General features: G+C 42.0%; 1 protein-coding gene across 3 annotated transcripts in view; it reads left to right on the top strand.

The window, feature by feature from the left end:
- The window catches only part of ARB2A (ARB2 cotranscriptional regulator A), a 269,602-nt gene that overhangs the window by 172,374 nt on the left and 69,883 nt on the right, over window positions 1–27,345 (top strand). For all 3 annotated transcript variants that reach the window (XM_075136555.1, XM_075136554.1, XM_075136553.1), the window contains exons 9-10: window positions 20,304–20,420; window positions 23,769–23,853. In XM_075136555.1, coding sequence (XP_074992656.1) covers window positions 20,304–20,420; window positions 23,769–23,853 — 202 coding nt within the window. The remainder of the gene's footprint in view (window positions 1–20,303; window positions 20,421–23,768; window positions 23,854–27,345) is intronic.

A 27,345-nucleotide genomic window follows, 5' to 3' on the forward strand; every position in this document is an offset into this window, starting at 1 on the left:
GCACCACATTTAGTGGGGTCACCGTTTGAGCCCTACTTTATTGCTGAAAGGGTAATGGGTGGTGGTGATTGTAAGAATAATGCGTTAATAAAGACAAAACAATTAGAATCATCCTGCTCCGCAGACTCTTATGTTGCTTCCCACCGCCTCCCTTTCTCCAGAAGAAAAAAAAGCAATTGTCCTATTTAAGAGGAGGCTAAATCCTTACTTGGCTGGACAAAACTGATTTTTATTGCATGGCATGGAATGTAATGATGTAAGTTATTATTTGCATTGCTTTGGATTGCACTTCTTTTGTATGTACTCGATACATTTTTATATTTTGCAGCATTCTGCTAAGTACAATCTAAGAGAAGTTTTTTACTCTAATTGTGAAGCAAGTGCTATAGAAAAAAGAAATTTGAAATTTCAATGTCACTATATTTGGTAGATTCGCGTGAATCTGTGGAAAGGGATAGCAAGTCTATAGTTTGTAACTGCACAAAATTAAAATTAGTTATATAATGCGCATTTCTTGAGATACCTTATTTTGAAAGAAAAAAATCTTTCTGCCTTCTGCTTCTCCTTCATACATACTAAAGTAACTTTTCGCAGTTGAAACAAATATTTCTAAATCAGGTAGTTCAGGAGACGCATCCCGTAGGAAAAAGCATCCGCTTGCATTCGGTAAGCCAAACGCATACAGGCGTATGCCACAGTCTGCTGTTCTGTGCCTCTCCCTGCCCCTATACATCTTCACACGCGATTACACGTAGCGCGTATTACGGGTATAAAATTCTTAATAAGTTTTAGCAGAGTAATTTCTATAGCATCAAAGACCTATTGATGCTGGTAATGCAGGAGGTGTGTTTCAGTCCTTCCCTGTTTCCCCCTGACCTCTCGCACATCGACACACTCCCCTTCAATCATTCCTCTCCCACCCAGCTGTATCCCAAGTGAAACTCCCCAGCCTGTCAGCAGCGAACGCTGGCCGCGCGCCCTTGCACGGCGCCGTGCGTCCCTTCCCTCCCTTCGCTGCTGAGCCACGCTCCGAACAGCACAAGAGCCCCGGTCCCAAAAAAGCCTCCATTTTCATTTTAACCCTCCTCGCGATGCAGAGATAATGAGTGGTGCTGGGGGGACGTCAGCCTTCGGGTTCCTCTTTTCTTTTGCTGGTGTCACTCACGCCAGGCCGATGCCCGCGCGGGGCTGCGCCTTCTGCCGGCGGTCCCTGTCCTCAAGCGAACAGCCCCGGCCCGAGCGCGGGGCGACAGCCACCGCTTTCCTCTGCAAAATTAACTTCTGTCGGCCGGCCCGAAGCGTAACCCCGTGTCACACTGTCTGCAGTGGGTTGACGTCCTCGGGCACGAGGGATCAAGCGGTGCTACGGCAAGCGACCTTCTCTTTTCTTCTCTTCCGTAAAATAGCCGTTAGCATCCTTCCGCACGAAAGGGGGGGATAATAACAACTTTCTTAACGCCTGTAATATGTAACGGCGCTTTCACCTCCCGCCGCCCCGACCGCTTTGTGCTGAGCTGAACCGTGCCGGGGTTTGGGATGGGTTCCCCGGGCGGCAGCACCGTAAGTCTCCTGGAAAAATATTTATTGATAATAGCCATAGATGCAGCATCTGCTGTAAAATGTGGCTGAATTATCTCAGCTGCTGTTGCTAACTTTTTCAGAATGCTAAATTACTGCTAAAATCTAATGACAAAAACTTCCAGATCCATTTTTTATGGCTACGTTCTCAAATTAAGCCTAAATGTGTATGTGCCGTTTAGGGATTTTAATGAATCTTACGCAATTAAAGTTTCATCGGCAATTGTACCCTAATAGTTATTGTAAGGTGTCTAAATACGTATCTACTGTCATTCTGAACACTGCGTTTCCAGCCATTTGTCTCTTAAACAAATGCATATTTGCCGCCTTCACTTTAAACAGGAATCAATTTATAATGCACATTGTAATCTTTTTGTAAAAGCCTAATTATGTACATTGCTTTTTAAAATGCAAGGATGGGAATAAATGTCTATTAATGCTTTACACGGAAAAACAGAATACAAACATCTTGTGATCTGAATATATTTATAAATAGTCACTTGCACTTTTTATGCAAATGAAATTGGGCAGCACTGTCAGGCTTCAATTTTTTTTCTTTGTTTTTTTTTTTTTTTTACACTATTGTAAGAATGGCTTATTTGACATCTCATATATGTCTTTTTGTAATGTTCGAGGCTTTTTCCATGCACCTGTAACTGGTGCCATCTTGTATCGTTCTTTTATACCTTTTGTCTTTGTTTCCTTATTTTATTGCCTGTACTTCACGGAAGACGTGAATGCTAATGAACATATGACGTATACCATCATTCACAAGATGAACAGATAGCTTTCTCTCTTTGTCAAATGTTTATGCAGTAAAATGAAAAATTAAACAAACCTAGCATGACTCGGTTGTAATTTCAGCTTAAATAAAACACATACCAAAGTTTCGTAGGATTTTTGCCATCAGAGGGAAATTTTTGAGAGTGGCAAGGGACTATTTTTTATGTGCAAGGAGTAAAGTTGGAGGTAATTTGCTAAAAGGCATAGAAGTTATATTACAAAATTGTTGATACTGGACCGTAATAAAGTCTAAATAGTGTTAACCTCCAATTAACAAAAAAAGGGGGGAAGATGTCAAAACACTCATTACAGGTTTAATTATAATTTCTGATTGATTCAAACCCTTCTGACCGTGTTCTGGCCGCTCCAATTTAGCCATTCAGCCCGTGCTGCCCGTATTGTGCATTCAGCAGTTCCTATTAGACATCTTCACCGTGAGCGGTTCTGACGGGGTTTCTGACGCCCGCTTTCACGCGCGGCCCGCTGCTCCGCGACGAAATGTTTTTCCGAGCTGCCTGCGACGTTAAAGACATCTCGGCCGTGTCAGGTTGCGCGCGTGTGCGTGCACGCCCGCCTATACGTGGACGTCGCACGGTAAGCGGCGGCACCCGCGCGCGCGCCCAGGCGCGCACGTGCGCGCGGCGTGAGGATATACGGCACGTGGCGGCGTGGAAACCGCGCGGTAACGCCCGTGCGGACGCGCCGCCGGCTCCCACCCGTGCACCCGCGTGGGGATGCCGCCTCGCCCGCGGCCGGTCCCCGCGGTGCCGGTGACACTAGAGGGCACTGCCCGTCCTCGGTTGCAGCTTCCCTCTGGGACAGCCAGCAGAACTGGGCTGCATTCCGTCATCTGGCTTTAATTAACAATTGAATTCTTATTCAGAAATTCTAGGCTGTTTAATGCGCTGTTGTTTTGTTTTTAGCCTTCTGTTAATAGGATGGGTGGAGTCATCAGTACTCGCAAACAAATACAGAATCAAGCGTCCCGTACAGTAACAATTTTTTTTTAAAAAAAAAAAACTCAAAATGTCATTCTTGGCAAAGCCAGAAGGCTGAGTTTGCCCTGCGATGGGGTTTAGATCCCTTGCCAGCTGTGCTTCCAGCCAGCGAGCGTGATGCACAGCGTTGGAAACACGTCGGGGAGAGTGCTGAGGAGTTAGGGTGATTTATTTCAGCAAAGGTCAAGAGAGAGATAAGCAGAGGACAAGAATAGGAAGTCTAAAGAGTGCATCTTCGGTATGTGTAAAACGTGTATCATTTACATTACCCTTGGAAAAATGTTTCTTAATTACAGAACACTAAATCACCTGAGTTGCCGTTCCAGGTTCAAATGTTTCTTCCATTCGTGGGCTCTTCTAGCAGCATTATTTTGGATGGGATTTACAAAAGAGGTTGAATAGTCAGGTTAATCGCATTAATAAACGCAGCGTCATTTCACAACCATCAGAAAACTAACGCCAATATTAGACATTTTTTCAAAATAATAACGTCCAAGCTCAATGTGAAGGCACCAGGCGTTGCTATTAGCTCGTCCGTGTCTTCTGCAGTCAGCAAAGCGCCGTAACGAGCGCTGCGTGCCGGCCAGAGCCGGCCTTTTCCTGTGCTACAGAATTCCAGGATTCAAGTTCAAGAGATTAAGTCCTGTGGTTTAAAGCACCATTCGTTGCTTAAGCTGCGACGTGGGATCGGGCCCTATACCAAATGGGGTTTTTTGTTCTACCTCTCTGGTGTTTAGCCGAAATGTTTCTTTCTGGTTAACTGCTGCTGACTTTCAGTGAGTGTGTAAATTCTCTCACACCAAGTATTCATAAACGTGTGTAGTTAACAACTGGTTTGCCTGATCCCTGCAAATGATCCGTTAGTTGAGGCAATGGGTTTTCGGTGTAGCTCAAGGTTTTTCCGCGTCTAAGTTTTAATTCTCAGCTGTTTGAAACATCATGATTTTCTTACATAGGAGAAGTAATTTTTTAATAAAATTCTAAAAGACTATCCTAGCCAGAACTCATGGCCATTAAAAGGCAAGCCAGTAGAACAATAGGTTATATTTTGTGCAGAGTAAATTGAAAGTATTTTATTTTAGTCCAGCATAATCACTTGCAAATGTCAAAACGATTTTGAGTCGTTCTAGTTCTTAGCAATTTACCTTTAAACAGTGCAGTGAGTATATAAATTTCTGAAAAATCCTTCTGGAAGTTACTGCACAACTCCAGAGGTTAGTATCGCGTGCTTATTACAAATAGGTAGGTTTTCTAATTATTTCTGCATAATCACGTAGTAGTCTCGGACACTCTGGTCTCCTACCTGATCTTTAGTAATAGATCTGTCATTCAACAAGAGCGAGCATCACCTAGTTTTGCTTTATCGGTTCATAAGCAAAAAGGAAAAAAAAATGTTTAATCAATACGGAACAACTCTTTTTGCATCCACCATTTTATAATTTGAAATCCTATTTTGTGCGTACTAACAGTCTACAAGCAGTGAGATGCCAGAACTGCTATAATAGGATTTTCCCCCTCCTAGCGGGATGTTGCTTATGGCTATAAAAAGTTAATTTCAGATCCTGATACACTTGCATTAATTTTTGAGACATTGGCTGAGTGTAGTACAGCGAAGAATAACACGAGCACCGCACCGCTATGCTGTAGCTAATCGTTTATTACCTCCAGCCAAAGGAAGCAGCGTTAATGTGCAGGCCACAATGTCTGCAAAAAAGAGGTAGGAAACTGGCAGAAAAGGTCTCCCAGATTTCTTCCTGAGGGTCTTGAGAACAGGACTGAGAAGGAAGAGGAGAAACAATAGCTTCATCATCTCCTAAAGACTAGTTAAATGGGTCTTGGCATACTTGGGAGATCCTGTTTGTGCATTAAAATAATATTTGATGGTAGACTATAACGCTTACCAAACCGTCCTGCTTCTGAATGAGGAAACGCGTCTTCATGGCTGTTTTAAAGTATGATTTATGTATGAAAAACATGCGATTTAGATGTTTATCATCTGCGATACGCACCATACCTCGGTAATGCGTTTATATTCTTTGGAGTATTTGCTGACAAAAGGAGCATGTTTCTCTTCGTTTGCCAGTGAGGGATCTGTTGACTCCACAGCTATGTAAAAACCTCTCATCAGCACCTATTTTAATCAGCAAGAACTTTACTATAAATCATTATCAGAAAAAGCATTGTGCTACACTTTTATACCAATGCATTTATTTTTAAATTAATAGGGAAAAATAATACAGAGCCTGTGCTTGAGATGGGCTAATAAGCGTGCCCATGAGACTTTCCTTTTTAAGCACTAAATGAAAGCTTTTGCATTGCTAACAGGCTACAAAAGTTGCTTAGGTAATAAGACTCTTTTTCTCTTATCAGTGGAAAAGAAAAGGGGAGGGATGGGATGGCTCAAGGGATTGGTAATCAGATTACAAAGTCTTTCACTTCTAGGTCACTGGTTCAAATCTGCCCCCCGTTTGGTAGTGACCAAAAGCTGTTCCCAGCTGATGGCTTTTCCGTAGCCTTTGTGCCATGCATTAGTGATCTATATCCAATGTCTGGTGACAATCGCTCCTCGCCGTTGCGTTGGGAGCCTCGACTCAGACTCTTGAAGTAGGAAGAAACAACTGGCTCACGCATTGAAGGCTTTGGTGGTTTATTTTCCAGAAATAATTTTAATAAGTTAGCGGAGCGGTGCGGCTGAATCTGCACTGTCACAGCTGCTCTGGGCTTCAACAGCAGAGCCTGCTTCCCAGCACTGCCGCTACCACTCTTAGCATTGCTTCGTACAAAATTGTTACCAGCTTACTTAAGAACTGGACTGATATCTCTCAATTTGAGCCGCATGGTTTCACTCCAATTTACTTCCGTATTAGGCTAGAATAGATGAAATCAGGATTGCAAAAAAAAATGAGAAGTAAAAGAAAATTACGAAATTTGTTCATCTTAGAAGAAATATCATACTTATTAGTAAAACCGATTTTGACATAGAGAGTATGAAAACATTTTTATTGATGGTTTTAGTGCTGCAGTAACTGTGCAAGCTGTGAGACTGCAACTTCGGTAGGCTGTCACGCTACATGTGACCGATACCACTGCAGTGTGCTGAGATGAACGTTGGAAGAGCTTTATAAAATGAAATAATGAAAACAAGGGAAAACAGAGAGAACTCCCCAGTACCTGCAGAAGAGCCCTTTCGAGTGCACATTTTCTAGTGCCGTCTCTTACTGGTGCTTACTGTCAGATATTTAAATGATAGGTTTATAGACTTTGCTCTTGTCAGCATTTTGAAGTGCTATTTTCCTTAAGGTAGGGGAGTGCTAGAGGACACTTGCTATAAAAGGAATGTAATTTCTGCTTCATTAATATATGAACTTGAACAATGACTGTCTGCTATATGTGCTCTGTACATTTCTATGGGAAGCACTTTGACAATTTAGAGGTGCGTTTATGTCCATAGGGATGCACACAACCCATTATAGAACTATGACTTTTTCCCCAAAACTAACCAAAGGAAAACTGTATTTCTTTTGAGACAGCAGGCATGCCGCATACACGTCGCAATAGATACTTTTGTACAGAACTAGATCTTTCATCAATCCTAAACGATATTTCATCAATCCAAGCCTCGTTGGATCAAATGGATCACATCAACCATCTCCCTCATTACTTGCATAAACCTTGGAGTTGGCTGATAACGCCTCAACCTGGGAAAATAAAACACGCGCACATGCTGAGCAGAGCTTGGTGGGGAACCATCAAGTGGGATGCACATCTGGCGCAGGACTGGCACAGGTCTTTGCTCTCCCAGTAGCTCCTCTCCAGCTCCTGATGTTCAGAGTCATCTGCCTAACACACTTACGGCTTCACCTCTCAAACCAAAGCTGAGAAATTGCCGATAAAACCTGTGTACCGCAGCACGTGTTCATTAGCCGTGTTTTGCAAGAACGGCTCGGGTGGGATTTATTGCCACTATTTTCACACTTGGCCTTCAATGGCCAAGCTAGCTGGCTTGCGATGCAATGCGATCCCCTCCAGAAACCACAGCAAGTGCAGGGAAAAAAAAATCCCAAACAACGTATTTATGATCCAAAACACACCATCCGCATCTAATAATGCTCTGATATCCGATGTCTCGGAGATCCATGGGACTCGGAGCAGCCGCTGTGTCCCACCAGAAAGCTCAGGCTGTCCGAGCTCCTGCAGGAGCTGTGTCTCTCCATGTCCTAGCACCAGTTTTGTGAGCTGCTCATAATGTTTTGCTCAAGCCTACTTGCACCTGCATCTCCCTCCCCGTTAGCGGGGGCGTGATCTAAGGTTAGCAGTACAAGGGTGAGGGTGAAGGACTGCCAGCCTCACGGGGCTGTTCGGTCCAGGAGTGCAGGTTTATAAGCCAAAGCCATTCATTTCAGGAGTTCACACAAAGGTTACAGGGGAAAAAAAAAAAAATTAAACTGAAAACATTGGCGGCACAGCTGTTGTTAAGCTCGGGAAAGCTTCCTTTCAAGTCTGGCGTGAACCTTTGCTCCCTTTCCACGGGGAAGCTGGTTTTGTTCCAGCGTTTAGATCAGGTCCTCTGCTCCGAGGCTGCACCAGAGTGCTTTAGGAGTAGGCAGACTCGGCATGGGTTCAGCAGAGCAAGGTTTGTCTATACTTCAGGGGTTTTGAGAGTTTAATCGTTAGTTTAGAAAGGAATTTAGTTAAACTGAGGTAACCTTCCAATGAGGCATTTGTCCTGGTATAACGATGCTTCTTGGTGCAGCTTAAAAGGACCTTTATATGGCTATAAGTGCGTGCATATAGATTGAACTGTGATTTAGCACTGTTTATGCATTTCTGAAGTATGTTACGAACTGATGCACTCCGTTGGTACACCTCCCTCCTAAAGTGCGCAGAAGCCTTCAAGTGGGCTCATCTATCCAGGTACTGGAGATGTGACCAGAGTCTTGTCTTTATAAGAGGACAAACCTGGATGTCGAGGCTCCCAGAGACGGGAGCTGTGAACAATATTTGGTGTCGTGGTCCAGTTACGTGATGACTTTCAACCGATGGTAGGATACAGACTCCTCGTGGTAAGGGGTTGCTCGCCGGGACCCCACTCTGCCCTGGGGAAGCTGTGGTGGTGGTGCTGGTGGTGAAATGAAGATGTGGAAAACCTCTCCAGGTGTGTTTCGTCACTGAGGAGGACTTTGGAGGAAAAGGAGCAGAAGTAAAGCTCGCGGTTGCTTTTGGTTTTAGCGTTGCTTATGAACCTTACAAGATCAGAGGGTCATGGGGAATATCTTGCTAGTGATGTGTAATGGTTTGGAAATAAACACCAGGGGTGGCTCCAGCTGCCTTTGATCTAACTAAATGGCTATGTATATTCTGTTTAACTTATTTTAAAATTAGGCAAAGAGCACACAGGAATGCTTCTCTGTGTGCTAGATGCTTGAACTTCCAACTGTGTGTTCAGGACCAAACAAAAGAAAATGGTTCTCTTTCAAGGAGCTTATCGTTTGGTAGATACATCACACAAAGCAGGCATGAAATGCTGTGGGAAACAGGGACTGACTTTCTACCTTATCCCATGTTTTTAACATTTTGAATTTTCACTGATGAGGACCAGAATTTGCAGATTTCACACGGTGTCTTTTGCCTTCCACGATACCTGTGAATTCTTTTTTTTTGAAGCGGGACTTCTTAAGTCAAAAATGATGAGCCCTTAGCTTAAAAAGATGGGTAAGTAGTTAAATCCACAGCAGGCCTTTTTTCAAAGTACACCAGCAACTTTGGAGAGCGCAGAAAGTTTAGCAGACGTCGCTTGTGCTTTAGCGCAGGGCTGGCTGATCTTCACGGTCCTGCGGCATCCTGACGAGCTCCCCAGAGATCCCATGGTCACAGGTTGGGGCTGCTGCTTCTTCAGGTCCTACCCGGTGGCCCAGAGACTTTCTCCCGACGTGAGAGGGGAGGGTTGCCCAGTGCTCTCCACGCCATCCCAGCTTGCCCACTGGTGTAGCCTGGTTCCAGGAGCCAGCCAGTGTGTCTTGGCTGACAGTTACGGGAAGGTCTTGGTCTGGCAACCTGGGTGCAACCCCCAAAGGCAGAGTCCGATCCAAAATTTCCAGGACGATTTCTCCATTTCCTGACAACCACGAAAATAAACGCTCGCCGCTCTTAATGTGCCAGAGTCTCTCTTCGAGGCTCGTGAGTAGAGAGCTTAGGTTGTTTCACTAAAGAAGAACTGCATGTGATAAATGAGTACCTTCCTACATGGGAAGCTGGGATTTTTCAGTGCTTTTGTGCTGCATCCGTTGTCCTGACACGTAGGCACGACAGCACTCATTACGCTAAGAAATGATACTCCTTGTTCTTCTGCTGACTCATCACTACCTGGCATCGCTTCTCTGACTAATGTCATAAGTACGCGAGGAGGATTTGTGGTATTTGACTAGCGGGCTCATGCTGAGGGTGATGCAGAGCGAGTAGCAGATGGGTCTCCAGTAGCATTACACAGCAATAAATGATGTGAGCAAGCTGATGACCAGGTTGGTCCAAGGTCACTGAGCAGGCCAGGAGGATGAACAAGGGAGGACGTCATGGCAGTGAGACAGCAGGTCCCCTACCCCTTTTCCGTGCCCAGGGATGCTGAGGTGTGTGTTGTGGCAGTGCCATGGTTTTCCAGACCTGCTGGAGAGCAGGTCCATGCCCGGTGTCTAGGAAGGTAGAGGGTCTGGGCTTCCTTTGCCGTACAGCTGTGCCTGGCGGCTACCGGCACAACGCATGGACCAGACATTTAATTATGAATGTGTACTGTTTATGAGAGTCTGTTCTGTAGTCTGAATTGGAAGATCTTTATCTGATTCATTTGTCACATTAGATTAGTTATAAATTCTTCAGGCTGCTTCACAAACCCCTTCTGCATATGAAAGATTTTCTCCTCCGTGGAGCCGCCTTAGCCTTGCTGCTACTGTCCCATCTCACAACTGGGTGGAAAACCTTGTTTGATATCTGATGGCGTGTCCAATGTCAGATAAAAAAGCCCTGATAAAAAATTTCCCAGTGTTTCCCCTTCTGCTTTACTGTTTTTTTCAGACTTTGAAGATGTCAGTCATATTGTGGTCTGCTTGCTGTAATTTGTTTTTCTGCCACACGTGCGCATACTTTTTGGCAAAGGAGCGTGCACGCGGCAGCAGCATTTTAGTGGGAAGGAAGAGGGAAGCTGCTGCTCCTCTCATTTGCTTGCCTGCGATAATAAATCACAATTTGCCATTCCCTAACCACGAAGAGAGTTATCTCCATGAGTTTGTGTGACCCCAAAAGTTTCAGTTTACGTACCCTCTTGCTCGGAGACCTTGCCTGTGGAGAGACTTTTCCTTCCTGAAGTTACTCCGAGGTTGCAAGAGTCGAAGCTGAGGCTTCAAAGGACAGGAAGAGCGCGTGTTGTCTTATCCTCTGGCTGAAGTGGAAATCCAGCTGTCTGTGTTTAAGTAGCAAGGGCGTCAGACTCCATGTCCATCTGTGAGGGGCTGAGCCTAACGCTCAGCTTTTCTCATTTTCTTTTCTTTTTTTTCAAGTCTGGCCTTTTAATAAAAATTAATACCGAGGCTGACACGTTTGTGTACACATACGGCGAAATAGGGGCAACTTCTTAAATAAATGCTTGGTCCTTGTTCAGCCAACATCCAGAAATCTGTGGAGGATTTGCCCTTCTGGATGTCAAAGCAGTGCAATTCTCTCTGTTTCTCTAGGTATAAACTGAAATAGAAGGAAACTGACTTATTTCATTGAAAAATGCACCAGCGTGAGATTTGCATAAAGCTGTAATAAAAGTTTTCCATGTACCATTCAGACAGAAGCAATGAAGAAGTAATGCCATTTTACCCTGTTGTATTTGATACTTAACATGTAAAACCAGTTATTTACTTGATTGTTTCACATTCATTTCACTAATATGATTGTTCACTTGTAGACTGAGTTCTGGATTTACACATTTATTAAAACATGAGAAAATGACTTCCATAACTTACTTCAGGCCACGTTTTTCATTAGATATGAACCATTACCTTCACGATGGTAAAATATCAAAACAAAACTCCAACCCCTTGTATCATTTCATTTTCAAGCCTTGTGTATTAATGGTTTTGTTACACACTGATTTTCAGGAGCAGTTCATTTCAACTAATTTGTCATCACAAAGATTTAAGATCACTGTACTTTATTTAACTTTATCTGAGTAAATAAAATTCCAAGAACCTGCATATTCTGGTTCAAGGCTTTTTAGAGATTTTCATCCCACATGATGCAAAGGAGGAGCCCAGCAAGACAGGCTAAGAGTAAATTACTTCTTTTATTGATCCATTTTTTATGCATACTGGTTGTTTAGATATAGCAAAGCTGGTCCACTGTAATTTAAAAAACGTTCGGCTCAAGCAAGTACCTTAGGAAGAACTTTTCTCCTGGTGTGAGAAGGGTTTATGTGGGTCCAGCCCCGCTTCCTAATTGATTCGAAATCACCCGAAGTAACAACCTCGGAGATGCTGACCAGGCTCGAATCACCGGGGCTGAAAACGGCGCGGTGCCTGCCTGGGGAGCAGATGAGCGTCTCTGCCCTGGAGCAGTCACATCCCTCAGATGGGTGGACCAGATGGCCGAGGTTGGTAGCAGCATCAACAACCCAGCGTCTATCTGCTGCCACCCTTTAGTGGAGCCCGTACACGCTGCGAGCTATCGCGGCGAGTCTGACAGGCGGCGACTGGAGGAGTCGTCGTAACTCAATCATCTGTCTGCACCCCGAGACCCTGCTCCTCCCTAGTCTGGAGCTTCCTACAACTCCCGTCAACAGCAAGAAAACTGGCGGGGTGTGAAAACTCGCTGGTGTTTGCTCACCGATGGGTCTCAGGCAGCGTTGGGCACCTCGCCGGGGTACGACGGGCCACCTCTGATAAGATGTCAGCCGTGCATCACTGCTAGGGGTCAACTGTGCACCGACTGCTGCTCTTAAATGATGTTAAACTGTCCCTAATGGCTGCAGGATCAGGCTGAAAGTCTGGCACCCGACGTACGTTCGAACAAGGAAACGTTCAAAACGATGGCTCGTCACTTGCCCATGCTCAGAGCTGAGTAGGACTGTGAAAGTCTGAGCCCGGGCTAGCAAGTTTGGGGCGAGAGGCTGAGAGCCCCCAGTTTCAAGCAGAGACACCTCTGCTTCCTAGCCCACATAGATCTTGACCTTTCTTGATGCTACAGCACTTTGAACTTTCAGTCACGCGTCGAGATGGTTCTGATTAAGGCAGTTTACTAATAGTTTTGTTTTGTATTTTATTTCATTTTATTTTACTTTATTGTTTCATTTCAAACGAGGCACGGCACTCAAATAGCTATCCAGTGCTTCAGAAATCCAGGTAAACCAAGAAAAAGCAAAGCCATGACCTACAGCATGCCGGTTTTACTGGCAAAGATGTATCAGCTAAGAGCCTGAAAAAATGCTTCGCCGCCCCAGCCAAGATAACTATGTTAGCAAAACCTCTAGTGCAGGTTTTGCGTAGCTATTCTGACAGAGGAATGCTCTTGCTGGCTGAGTTCGTGTCGTTTGGAGAGGTGATGCAGCCTCCTGCCAGCAAACCTCCTGCATCTCTCTATTAAAAGGATGCTGCTGACACAGACGCGTGGTAAAGCCAGAGCAGCAAAGGATCTTCTGCTGTGCCGGAGGTTTAGGTGTGATCATGCGACATCTTCCGCTACCCGAGTCCAAATTAGCTGTGAATGCAAAATGAAATACAGTTTAGCGAACTATGTGGATTTTTAAAATATGATTTTCCTGGGGCTCATGTACTGCAGCGGACATACCCACGCTACCTTTAAACAACCCGGCTCAAGCATCAGCTGCTCTTCAGCGTTAGTTGTGCCAAATACTGCACATGCTAATTTAGGCTGCTTCCTGGCAGCATGAATTGGCCCTTGTGGAGCTCCACGTTCCTAAGACCAGACCATTTTTGAGCTCGTATATTAGAGGCAAGCCAACGTCTCCCTGATGCAGCCAGCAGCTTAGGAACATTAATATTTAAACTGATCAGGCTTCACTCTCTGTTCCTGGTTGAGATAGGTGGAAGTTGTGGACCCTTCAAAACTTTATTTTCATGTCAATGAGAGATTTCCCCGGCTCAGATCTCCAATTTTGGGACGGCAGACTGTGCTGTCAGGAGGGAGTACCAGCTGGCTGACTCCAGCTAGACCCAGCTGCTCCAAACCTCCTTTCTGACTATGACTGCGGTTCTCCAGCAGCCCAAAGGCAAATATCTCAGCAACCTTCACCGCTGAAATATCTTGAGATGCATTAAAAAAGGGGTTGGCTTTTTTTCACTTTAGTTGAGCTTTTGATGGGAAGAGATTGACCAAGCCCTCTTGTCTAACATACATTTTTGGTCTGCAAGGAAACTATCTGCAGAACGGCAACATTTTGTGCTCCAGACCGTGTAGGATGCCCCTTCCACCAGTTTGTTTCGGTTTGAGCTGTTGTGGGTGAGATGTAGTGGACCCATTCAAAGATTTTTACCCACAGGGTACCATACCAGTTTATGTTATGTGATGGGCTTTCTGTTGAACTGCTCGGCTTCGTTCGTACTAGACAAATTGCCGTGAGGTTTGTAAGCGAGGTGAGCCAGCATCCCTACCCGTGGTCCTGCTGCACCTATTAGCACAACCGCCCGTGTTTGGGAACTTGGTGTTCTCCACGTTATTACAGGTCCTCGAAGGCTTTTCTTCCGTAAGCGCTCTGTCGTAAGACACTGGGGACAAGAGAAGCGGGAGAATTGCATTATTAAGTTTAAAGTTTTAATAAAGCTGAAGCCTGAGGCTTTTGTACTAGAGAGCCATGAGTTCTGTTTGCGCTGTTCACAAAATACTACCAGCGGAATTTTGTGCACAGTTTTTTTCTTGTTTTTTTACTGAGCTATGCATAAAGGGGATGACCCCTGCGCTTTTTTAATCTTGAGTTATTTTAGAATTAAATATTTTTCTAATCATGATTGATTGTAAGAACTTACACCCCCAACGTAAGGTATGTATGGAAATTTTCAGTAGAAGTTCTGCAACAGAAATCGGTTTACGGTGTGAACTGTGACAAGTCCCAGACTCCAGATGCTCTAAAGCAATCTGTTCTAATATGTTCATGCATTATTATTACTGTTGCACTGTGATTTATTGCTGTAGAAAGCTATCACCATTGCAGATGTAACATCCAATAGATCTTTGAACAAAATATCAGAAAGTACTTGGCTGTGGTCGTTCTATGATTGTATCTCTGCAGATATTTTCTTTTGCTGTTTAAAAACTGATGTCTATCAGATTCTTTGTCTACTGCAAGCAGGGATTTTATCACATGCCTGATATCGTTTACAGAAAATTATTCTTGTTGCTAATCGAAAATGGGAACTAGTTTAACTTTGGATTATTTATTATTTTTGCTACATGCTGTTCAAGTGTAGTTGCTCTGTAATTCTGATGCCTGATGGATAATATTTTATGAAGACTTGAGGATCTAATTCCATTTTAAGATGTGCAAAAAATTGAGAGTATTTCAGAAATTCAGGAATTCTAGCCAGGAGGCAGTGAAAGGTCATGAGAATCCCAGGTTGACTAACTTGCACTACAAACAGAATTATATGCTTCATGGTGAAGAGGAGTCTTTCTGACCTGAGAAAAGGCGTTAGCTCAAGTGCTAGTGCTCAGATAGACCAGCTGCTTGGTTTGTATGAGATTGAGTGAAAGGGGAGTTGAAGGGGATCTTGAATGACCGTAGACATGCACCAAGCTCCAAGGAGAGCACATGAAGTTACTAAGAAAGAATCTGCACATCCTTCCAAAAGTGTTAAATACGAATTGCCCTCTTGCACACCATTCCTGGCACATGATTTCTTCTCTCTTCCCATCTACCACTGCTTTTACAGGTATTTCAGAGTCCAACTGATCCCATTAAGATCCACCAGAATTTCTACTGCAAATTTGTTTCACTTCTGGAAATCATTGAGGACGTTTGGACAGGAGCTTCCAGTTCAGTTTCCTCTTAAAGGAATTCAGTTTGCACACGCCAAAACCTCTTATAGACTCAAACCAGTGTGAGGCAACTGGAGACAATGGAGGACTTGCGTCAAAATTATATTGCTCCAAGCCAAATGCTTACTGTAGAGATGCCCATTCAAGCCCAGTGCATACCAAGTAAACGCCATGCCACAACTGAAATTGTGATAGAAGGCAAGGGAAGTAGATGAAAGGTTTTTTCAAAAGTTCAAGAGAAAGTAAAATTTGGGGCATTTTTCCTCATACCTAATTACAAGCAACTCAAGGATGAAGTATCCACCAAATCTGAAGTGATGGAGGTTGATTTGATTGTCTGAGCCCATAAAAATAAAAGAGGCGTGTTTTAACTTCCTTTTACCTTTCATGGAATTTTGGATTTTTAGCCATTTTAAATTTGTTGGAATAGGTATAAAGAGTATGGAATCCATGCTGCAAAGAGTTACTCCCATAGGCCATTTACCTAAAGTCTAACTGGGATATTCATGGATTTTCGTGTTTGGAGGATCAGACCTTTGAGTCACCTCTTAGCATATTGATGCTTTCATTTGACAAGAGTGCTTTGCTATAAAATATATACCAAAGATCTATTTTATCATCTATTCTAAATAGATGATACATGTACACACTAAATATATTGCGTATGTAATAAATGTATAAGAGGCTATGTTTTATAGGCATGCACTACAGATAATAAAGGTATCGATCTTTTGTCATTTTAAAGTTATGATAATTGTGTAATATAAACTTACAGAGGATTACCATCTGACTTTACAGACAGTTTAGCAGTAGAACACTTACTAAGTTGACCACTAAATGGGTAATTAATATATATCCATTTAAAGAATGCATTTTTAGGGGATTTCAAGTTCTTGCTTATGTAAGTGATAGAGTTGAATACTTGGGCAAATAGATAATTGACGTTTTCCCTTGCAAAGTGAAGGAACAAATTTTCAACCACTGGGATAGAGGCAACTTTCAAAAAGATGCCCAAAAGCTTTCTAACTTGTTGCAGTGAACACTGGTCTACGACTTGCCATTCTAAGGGAATCAGATATAAAGTGGTGATGATACGTGGTTAATAAATGACAAACCCAAACTTTATTGTGACTGCAAAGAAAGAACACAAAGACAAAGGTAAAATGGAAACGCCTGAATAGAAAAGATGGTTGGGAAAGTCTAGAGGACCCGGAGTGGTGTGCTGGGCTCGACGTTCTCTGTTGTGACATTTCTGTGTCACTTAAAGATGGACACGTTAGACTTCTTGTTTAAGTGAAGGTTATACCCTTGATCATTCCTCCACTTGATGTATTGTTTTTGTCTATTTTCTTTCCAAGTTGGCTCATAAGGGCATGGATGCCGAACAAAACTTATTTCTTCTGGACTGGACGTAGAGAAATCTGTAACTGAAGCTCAGTTAATCCCTTCAATCCCTCTTTGCTGCTGCATCCATGAGCCCTTGTCCTGACCCCAGCTCTGTGGCTGAGTTATCAAAAAAACTCACATTGTCAGTCTCAGTCTCTTTGCTGGTCTTTGTGAAGAGAATACCATTCTGCAGGCATCCGCAAAGCTGAGCAGCAAGCACCAGCAGCATGTCGGGTATTGCATGTTATTCCCCATATCATATATGATCTGAAAAGCAAAGACTGCGTGTACCACGTGAAGGAGGAGCAGGAAGAGGTGGTGATCGATGGCTGCCAGTTCTTCCATGTGCGTGGGGAAATTGAGAGTAGCAAACCTGAGCTAGGTCTAGAAAGGGAGAAGGGAACAGCACGTCTGTATTTCCTTGTGATTTGAAGAAAAAGGTGATGTTCTTAGATGAACTGGGTGGCTAGTTTTCGAAACAGAAATGTGGGACACAATAGCTTGAGAAAAGACTGCTTTTCCAAAGCAGAGCGTATTTTTTTCTCCTTGCTGGTCATTAGCGGTGCTTCTGAAGACCAGCCCTTCGTGGAAGAAGTCATGCTGGAACACAATGAGCTGGTGACGATTTTAAGCTTCCCCCAGCATGTAATAACTCCGAGTAATTGGTAGGTACGTGCGCTTCAAGGACAATGATATTTTTGCTCCTTTGCCCGTTTAAATCACAGCATTTTGTGCAAGACAGTGCAGCCAAATGCGTGCTGGAATGCACAGCACCAGTACAGGAATATTAGTATGTATGGCATGTTTCTAAAACTTACTCAATATACAGCAGATTCAGTGCGAGTTGGGTGTGTGTGGCTTACAGGTCTTGTTTTTAGATACTGTCTCTTTCAGAGAACTTCTTTCCTGGTAGGATTTCTGAGCCACTCTTATGGCTCTTATGTGGAATGGAGACTCCGGTCCATGTGGTGCTGGGTTTAGGAGAAGCCTGGGAGCCCAAGCTCCTGACAACCTAGCAGGACTGCAGCCCTTCAGCAGAAGGTCTTTCTGCAGATGCTGTCCTGTTTAGAGCAGGAGGGTGATGCTACCTTGCCTGTTATGCAAAGGTAAAGCAGTTGGATCGCTGTGATGGCTGGTAAGAGAAAGGACTAGCCACAGCCTTCCCAAAAGCACCCGGGCTTTCCCCTGCAATTAAAGGGTCATCTCTCTGGTGATCTTCTCATGCACATAGCTCTGCCTAATAAAGGGGACAGTAAAACTGCAGCCTTAAACCCAGTATTTTCAGATGTTTGGCCGATCCAAACCACATTTGGGGCTTGGTGTAATTGTAAAGAACTTTTAGAGTAGAGTAGAGTAGAGTAGGGTAGAGTAGAGTAGAGTAGAATAGGATAGAATAGAATAGAACAGAATAGAACAGAACAGAACAGAATAGAATAGAAATAGAATAGAATAGAATAGAATAGAATAGAATAGAATAGAATAGAATAGAATAGAATAGAATAGAATAGAATAGAATAGAATAGAATATTGTAGGTGAAATATTATGAGTCCAAGGTCTGCTGAACCAGGCTGGTCAAAGGTCTGAGTGACTCAGCCCTTTGAGAGACAAAGCATTTATCGGTGCTCGAGATGTCCATACAGGTTTCGGGAGGGGAATTGTAGTGTCAATAAAAACCTTTGTTTTGAGGCTCCACCTTCCTCTGGAGCTCAGGGTTTCATCCCCAATTTAGTGGAAACCTGGTGGTCCCTGCAGTGGCCTGAAGATCGTCCTGAGAGATTTGCTGTTCTTACGTACGGTTTCATAATGGAGGGAGTTTTGCCATCTTCATATTTACAGTGAAATTTAGTGCTCAGTATCAGATGTTTGGCTGAAAATGTCAGTAAGAAAGAAGCTCACTCTCTTACAATAGATGCTATTTTGTCCTAAATGTGTGATTTTGTCCCCCACACATGTACCTGTTATGTCCCATCCTCCAAAAATTCTAGATATTAAATGTGCCCCACAGGAGGGCAAATGATGAAAAAAAGGGTATGTATGGAAAGGCTTCACATGAAGCCTTACTCTTAAGAGTTTCTTCATACACAAGATGTCCTAAGCTCAGCTGAATTCCTGAGTCATTTAGTACTGACATTACCAAAGACAGAGTACTGGGGAAGGTGGGCCCCTGATGTTATCTGGAACGGCGAGCTCTGCGTTGGCATTACCTGGCCAATAGTGGTGAATATTTTTCCCTTGGAATATTAATTCAGTTACACTGATTTTAAAATATGCATAATGTAAGCAAAAAAAAAGGCAAGACGCGGTAATTCAGAATACCATACTGCGGTTATGGAGAATTGGAAGTAAAAGTGTTTGGTCAAAAGGGTTTACGTGTGTGGTATTTTGAAGAAACTAGGAGATAGTTTGCATAAGGTATGGATAAATGCTACTTTTGTATCAACAGCCTGGATCGAGGTGTTTATTTTGAAGTTTCTAGTGCAAAATCTGATTCACATCCCCATTATAAAAGTCTCCTTTAGAGCGGTGTTTTCAGAGGTGCAGCCTGTATGCTGATGCGCAGTTACTAGAGCATGAACAAAGAATGCCTGGTTTTAGAAATGTTGCATATGTTGCCATTTATACAAAAGGAAGCTGGAAAAAAACCCTTAACTTCAGTGCGGCATACGTGGTGATAAAGACACTAGTTGCGAAATGGTGGGTTTATAAGAATAATTCATTATACTTTCTTTGATCCAGTGTTACAAATTAGGGTCACTCGTGTCAGGAGATTAAAACCTTTTTGTCTCTCTTTGATATCAAACTATTCTTTCCCAGTCCCTTTTATCTTGCGGAGCAGCGCTGAATTCCACAGCATCTTTGTCAGTTCACTCGTGTTATTTGCAGCAATCATTTAATTGGTTTTAGAACTAATATTATTTAGTCATACTGTCATTTGCAACAACAGAGGCTCTTTAATACCCTAAAAATGTTGAGAGGCTCCAGCGTTAGCTGGGTAAGCATATGTATAAGAGAGAACACAAAGAATTTTGGGACCATGGTGGGAGCGCAAGGTAGCTAAATTGGATAGAAAAAGAAAAAAACCCACACAAGTCAAAGTAAGATTGTACATCAGAAAAACTACAGCAATCTACTGAAAATTAGTAGATGATAGTCATGAGTAGCTTACAGTGAACCACGGGTACCAGCTTCCCTGAAGCACAGAAATAGGAACTTGGAGAAGCTTGTAAAAGGTGTCCTCAGGGAATCTTCCATTTTTTCACTATGATACCTTTAATCCTAGAATTGTCAAGCCACATGGAAAATAATAGGACTGAATAGTTCAGTCAGTTAAAAGTTAGTATTATTTCTTTTATCAAAAATATTAGGTCTTTCTGTGTTTCTGGAGCTGTTAGAATTTGTATAAACTTTAAAACAAGTGAAGTCAAGTATTGAACTTGTATTGCTCTTTCTTTTTTAATTTAAGGTCATTATCTGTGACTAAGCAGACTCTATTCAATAGAAAGAAAGAACTTAAAGCCCATATTTTTTAACAGATGATTCAACGAGAGGCAGAAGTAAAGAATAAGGTAACTGCTGTGGCGTTGACAGACTCTGTTCACAATGTGTGGCATCAAGAAGTTGGGAAAACTATTCGAGAGTGGATGCGAGAGGTGAGGCCGGGTTTTTTTTAAAGAGTTGCGGTATATACGTCTGTATACGGCTCTATAAACATGTCTTTGTCTGCTGACCTCTTCCATTTCTTTAGGGAATGAAAGACAGCACATTACAGGACCGTGGAAATTGTGTGCTCGTACCGGCCCCTAAAATAACTGAGATTAAAGCCATTTCTGAACTTCAAAGGTAGCAGTCAAAATAATAAGAATCAAGTCCGGTGTTCCTTCCTGGCAGGAAGGATACAGGCACATTTAGCAAGGCAGCCCGCACACCGCCCGATACCTGGAGAAAAGTCCTGGGCGCACCCAGCGCTCCTGCCTTGACCTGGCGATGGTGGAAAAGCCCCTTTAAGCTCTTCGTGGCTCAGTTTGATGATTTGCACAACTGGCAAAAAATCCTTTCCCTCAGCAGTTTTATGAGATGTAATTACCTCCGAAGTGCTCTGAGGTTTTCTGATGGAAAGTCGGAGTATTTGCTGCTGTGCACCTACCAACGGCCGGTTGGTCCAAGATGGTCTGGTGTTGATTCATGGCCAGCAAGCACCGAGTTCCACCTTTGGGTGAAGGATGATGCCATGCATTCGTTATTCGTTTAATACTTAAGTATGGGGTTGCTGAGATTTTTAAAATCGTATTTTTTAAAGCGAGACAAACTAAACTTCCAATTATGAGTCGCCCGATCAGACTTATGTCTGCGTTTTCTACATTCCCGTTGCAGAACGCTAAAACAATAGGTGCACGTGGCAAATTTAAATTAGTCGCAACCTGAACTTTTTGTTAGATTTGACTTTTTCGTATGGATTTAGTGGAACTTTCAGTGTAGACTGCCTCTTCCCGACTTAACCTTGCAGTTTTATAGGCCGTGACTGATGGGAATAGAGAATCACCTGGGATGTAGCCTGACAGCTCTGACTTAAATGTTAAAAATATAAAGAATGGTAACCCCTACAGGCTCTGTCAGAAAAATCCCCATTTTCTTTATGGGAAATCAAAACCTTAAAATATATGTTATGCAGTAAAACTGAAATTTTAAATCCTGTAATTTGAATCTGACAACTCCATTTTTCTTTAAGCATTTAGTCTGAATAAGACAAGTGCATTACCTTTAATTTCATTTGCAGAAAGTAGATCTTAAAGAATAAGTTAAATGATTAATGGCCTAAAAAGTGGATGGAGTGTCATAACTTACATTAGCATTGAAAATCTCCTATAAGAAAGAAGGATTTTACATATGTGAAGTGTGGCTGAGTGGTATTAAGACTAGCATATCACCTGGATATCTCTTACTTTAATCAGGTTTAAGGCTACTGGTAAAATGAATAATAATTAAAATATACACCTAATCGCTGCCTGTCTGTAGGGCTAATTGCTGTCATTGAAAGAATGAATTGTTAAAAAAGTAATTCTTCATTGGAGCTATCTCTCCTGTATCATTGGTGGCCTATTTTTAGTACCTATAGAAGTCATGATTTTTGAATTTATTAGGAGCTGTGATGAATGATAAAACAAATCATCCATTTACATATCTTGACACTGCTTTCGAGAATACTTATTTCTTACAGGCAAGTGTCACATTGTATATAAAAGCTGGTTAATTGTGTGCTAATCTTCTGTATTATCTCCAGCTCTCTGATGTAGTGTTCTATCAGTAGTTAATATTAATTTTACTTATTTCAAATGAATGTAATCCTTCATAAAAATTCTACTTCTTTTATAATTTCTACCATCTTACTTTTGCAATTTCACATTCAGCTGTTAATTAAAATTATACATGCAAATTGTAAAATGTATAATGCTTTACTACTTTAAACCTTAAAGCCTTTGTGAAATACTTCCATTTTAACCGTTTTTTACTAAAAAAGTTACATTACTGGGTAGTGTGTTTGTTTTCTTTTTTTTTTTCCATCGAGTTCAATAGTTTCATTGATCTACTGTTTCTTACAAAAACCTGCCATGCTTTGTGAACTTCACTTTCTAATCTCATACAGCAACCCTTCCTTTATGTTGTTCCTGCTCTCCCTGGTCCCAGAACAGTAGGGTTGCCTTGACAAATCTATTCAAAAGCCATTCCTCGCCCTTTATTGGTGGGGACTGAAGCCTTTGAAATTCTCTCCTCACTGCAACACAGCTGACATCTTCTTCCAGACAGAATGAATTAAGGAAATACAATAAGACACTTGATCTACCAGTCAAGGATCTTTCCACAGTGAGGACGGACTCCATGGTGCACAACTAGGGCAGCAAGCATCTACAAGTACACAATACATGCTTGTTTACCAGAATAGCAATCGTCCATTTTTACAATCATGATTGATGGGATGATTTTTTAGAAATCTGTCTGAAAATTCATTGGGTCTTTCCAAAAAGTTGTGTGGGTTTTTTTTTTTTCTTTTCCCCTTAATGAAGTTAATCAGGTTTTCAGAAAGGGAAAACTCAGATTTGTGGTAAGGGAAGCCATGTAGATCTCGTAGTTCAGCTGGCGATCCTATTAAAAGTGTAGTTGCTTTATAATTAAATCATCAGTCCCATAGATTTGGTGTGGTTTCAGCATATTTTATTAAAAACGTATTATGTAATACTGATAATTATTATTATTTAATTAATTGAAATAATAATTATTATTAATTTAAAAATTATTATTATTTAATTCGTAGACTTCTCTGAATAGATAGCATTTGGAGCAAAACATCTAAAAAATTCATGGTAAATTCATCCTACTCAGAGGTTCAGGAATGAAAAGTAAATGTAAATGCTTCCTGAACATAACTCCCCAAAGTCCAGTATTTGCATTTTTAAATGTTCATGCCCAATTCATCTCATCTATATTACCAATTATTTGAATATTAATCTGCTATCTCGATGGCTTTCATTCAGTTATAATCTGTTGTTTTGTGATTTCACAACCATTCTTTCCACAGTGTACTCCCTCAAAACACCCTGAAAAATTCTGATTTCTTAACGTTGGCAATCGAGCAGGCTCAGTGTTTATATCAACGCCTATTTAATGACTACAGAAAGAAAGAGCTTAAAACGTGCAGTGGGTAATGCAGGCACCGGTTGGTCCAAGCACCTACTTCAGTCCACTGGCACTCAAAGTAGCACTTAAAGACATGCTATTTAAGCACGTTACAAATCTCCTGAATTATGGTCTTACTCTTTGTACTTACTTAGAATGAAACTACGGTGTTTCTTCGCCAGTTAGTGTGAATAAGCTAGTGTAGTTTACCTCCCAGTTCCTGTTGTAAATTAGTTTGAGTATTTTGATGTGATCATTGTCCTTAGAAGGTCTGCATTTGGTTTTTGCTCTGAGGTTTTGGCTTACCCAAAAATTGCCTGCTCTTACAGAACTGCTGCAACTGGGTGTCCAGCTCCGAGCCCCTGGACACTTCGGTGGAGTCCATGCTGCCGGACTGTCCCCGCGTCTCTGCAGGTACGTGGGTTTGTTTGCAGCGAGCCGGTGTACGCGTTTGTGCCCAGGAGCAGCTTGGTTATTTAAAAAGGCATTTGGTTCTCAATGCATTTTAACCCTTCTGCGGCAAGATACGGTTGAAAGCATATGGCTGCTGCTATTTTATACAGCCCACTGTTAATTTTTTTTTTTTTTTTTTGCTTTGTGTGGGATTTAAGGTCTCTTGTCTACTTGTAGCTTACATTTTTCTAGTCTTTTTTCTTTGGCTTTAAGTAATTGGTGACATTATAGGTAGGAGCTTAAGAAAAATAATAGTGATGATGAAAACTGGAAAATTTATCATAGATCCTTGAATAAATATCTAACTTCATGTGGGCAAGAAGGTTTTAAAGAAGTACGTTAATGAAAGGTACGACTAAGTGAAATAAGACACTTTCCTGAATCCCGATCAACAACAGTCTAGCTTATGTAGCAAATTATTTACAGTGTCCAAGAATCTTGATGTGAGATTTCTGTTGTTTTGGAAATATTCAGCTACACTCTTTCATTAATGAATCGTGAATCATAAATCATAAGGAGCACGTGAAATAATACACAGAGACTTCTGTTAATGTGTAATAATTCCAGAAAGTAGATGTAGTTGTCAATGTAACAGGAAAATCTCAAATCTCTGTAGGAAAGTAATCTAAAATACATAAAGCTGTTACTGAACTTTCATGTTTGATTATCAGATTTCCTAAAAGCCATAGGTAGCGTATTTCTGTAGAATATAAAATCAGGTTCAAAGGAAGACGCAGCCTATACAATATTAATTTAAAAGCTGGAACAGTGTTTGACCTTGCTCTGTGAGATGCAGTTGTTCGTTTGACAAGTTAGAGATTCATATCTGTCTGGATTTGTGAGGTTGTTAATGAGACCTAACCTTGCAGATGAAATTTGGTTTACTGCAGGGTATTTTTAAGGCTTGGAAAATTTAGCGGTACTTTCTTTGAGAGCTCAGGACAACCAGAGACCTGTAATCACATTTCTGCTGTGGGCTGGGATCTAACCATGCAGATCATCAGCTCTGTACAGATGCAGTGCAGCAGCATTGACATTGCCCTTCAGTGCTTAGGGAAATGAAATATTACTAAAATTTTCATAGATTCAACATTCATTTACCAACTTTTTGCTCCTTTAGGAGAGAGTCCTTATTGGCAGCACACTTGCCAATACTGAAAATCCTCCCTCTGAGCTTCTCTTCTCTCTCTTTGTATTCATCCTATGTAAATAATGTAAAAGGTATTCTATAAAAGAAATCCTAAGTGTTATTTAAAAAACAGACTGATGCTTTAATAGGGGTGTGACTAAGTCTTAATTTTACATTTCTGTTGAGGATGGATCATAGTGGGCATAATGTTTATACTCCACTTAATGAACTCCCAGCTACACTGAAGTCTTTGGCAGAAGAATTAATTTAAATGGGATAGGATTTCAGCCAGTAAAAGTTGTAAAAGTAAAAGCTGGCTAATTGTATTTCATGCACACATACAATGCTGCTAGATTAAGATTACTGATGTTTTAGAAGTTCTTGTCAGAGATTTTCGGCAATGATTTAAATGGAAGCTAACTATTTCCAGCTTGGTTCTTTATAATATACGGACAGTTTAAAATAGTATAGCTTTATGTGACTACTGCTGAATTATCAATGTGCTCACATGTTTTTGTTTATATTTCTTGTATTCATGTCTTATATGACAACTGTAAGACATTTACAGAGCAACAAGTGAGTAATTCCTACGGTGTGTTTATAAGAGCAATGGCATAAGCCTGCATTAGGGTAATCTGTAATAAATTTATGAAATGCTACTAGACGTAGGAGCATTAGTATTTAATGTGAGAGATTTTATTTCACTCATTTCCTGAGAATTGCAGTACTGAAATAGCCCACACTCAAATACTGGCAGCATTGCCCTTGGTATTTCAATGAATGACAGTGAGAGCAATCAGAGCAACGAGAGGAGATTTTTTAAAATAAGCCTTCTCTTTTCTGCTTGGAACCCCATCTTTTATCTGTGTTTGCACTGAGAAGTAAGTTCAGGAATAACGGCCTCTCGCTCACATCTCATGAGCCAGCTTTTCCGAAACGGGTCTGATATTCAGCCACTCAGCATGCTGGGCTTTACAGGCAACCCCAGTTCGTTTGTGAGCAATGCCTACTTCAGATCATGTCACGGCCTCTTGCTTGCGTTTCCCTTAAAAATCGCTAGAGAGAAATCAAACCGGAAAACCAACTTGTATTTCCAGATAGAATTGTTCAAGCTTTTGATTAGAGCATTATTCAGTAATTAAAATGTTTGCCATAATTCATTCGTGTCTTACTCGGTTACAAAAAGGAATGAATACACTTTAATAATTAAACGTTGTGGGCATGAGAACAACAACAATACAGAAAACGCAAGCCATAATAAATCCTTTCTCTGTCCTTGTAGCAAGAGGTGGGGTACTGCGAAGGTCCCACCTTCGTGGTCTTTCCTCCACGAATCAAGGGTTTGGTTGCAGTGTCATAGTTTAACATCTTCCTGTGACAGGTTATCATCAAAGCGAAGGGATTGTCCTCAAAAATTTCCCATGTAACACATGTTGTCCTGTGTGGTATATGTAACCCTGAAAAGTCTCCCATGCTGTTTTGAGAGGTGTATCTCCCAGCTCAGACGTCCTCCATCACACCTGAAGCTCCTGTTGAGGCTATCTGTCCAACACTACGTATCTTGTTACCCTTCCCACATTTTTCCAACAAGAACAAGGCATTCTTCCTCATTAGAGGAGAGTCCACCACTCTCCCTCTGTCATTTATCTTTTACCGGGCAGTCTGTCCAGCATCATTCCCCTCTGCTCCTTCTCTGGCTCACAGCTCTCTGGTTTCCAGCTTTGGAGCATTGCACAGGTAAGGTCCACAGCTGTGGCACTGTCACCTCCACCATTGGCCTGGAGGAGCCCTCTGTCAGTCTCCAGCTTTCAGTCTATGTTAAAAAACCTATCTCCTACCCTCTTCACTTTCAGCGCTCGTTAAGGACCTCTGTTAGACTTGAGGTCATCTTCTGCCTTGGTCTTAATCCACCTTCCTAATGGAGTCAAACCAGAAGACCTCTCTTCTGTCTCAGAGGAGATGGATCTGCTTCCTATTTGTCTAAGATATAAGCAAATGTGGGGTGGAGAAATGTGAAGACTTTAAAAGCAGTCCATACATTAAAGATCATCACATAAAAGGGAGTAGGGATGGGAGTCTTTCTGGTTAGGAGACTGGGGCTCAGCTTGTAATTTGACACAGGCAATGGGATAGACGTTTTAATGACAGGTTGTATCGTGTTGCTGCTAACCATAGCTGTAGTTCACTTCATGTCTCTGAGACCTTCCAACACTTCTCCTAGTTCTGGAGCAGGGAGTTCACAAGCCCCTTGGGAAGCCATTGGAGATCCACTGTGAAAGGAGAAACAGATCCATGGATCTGTGTCCATCTCTATTGCTGTTCAG

The sequence above is a fragment of the Calonectris borealis genome, chromosome Z (assembly GCF_964195595.1).
Source record: "Calonectris borealis chromosome Z, bCalBor7.hap1.2, whole genome shotgun sequence".
Lineage (NCBI taxonomy): Eukaryota > Metazoa > Chordata > Aves > Procellariiformes > Procellariidae > Calonectris > Calonectris borealis.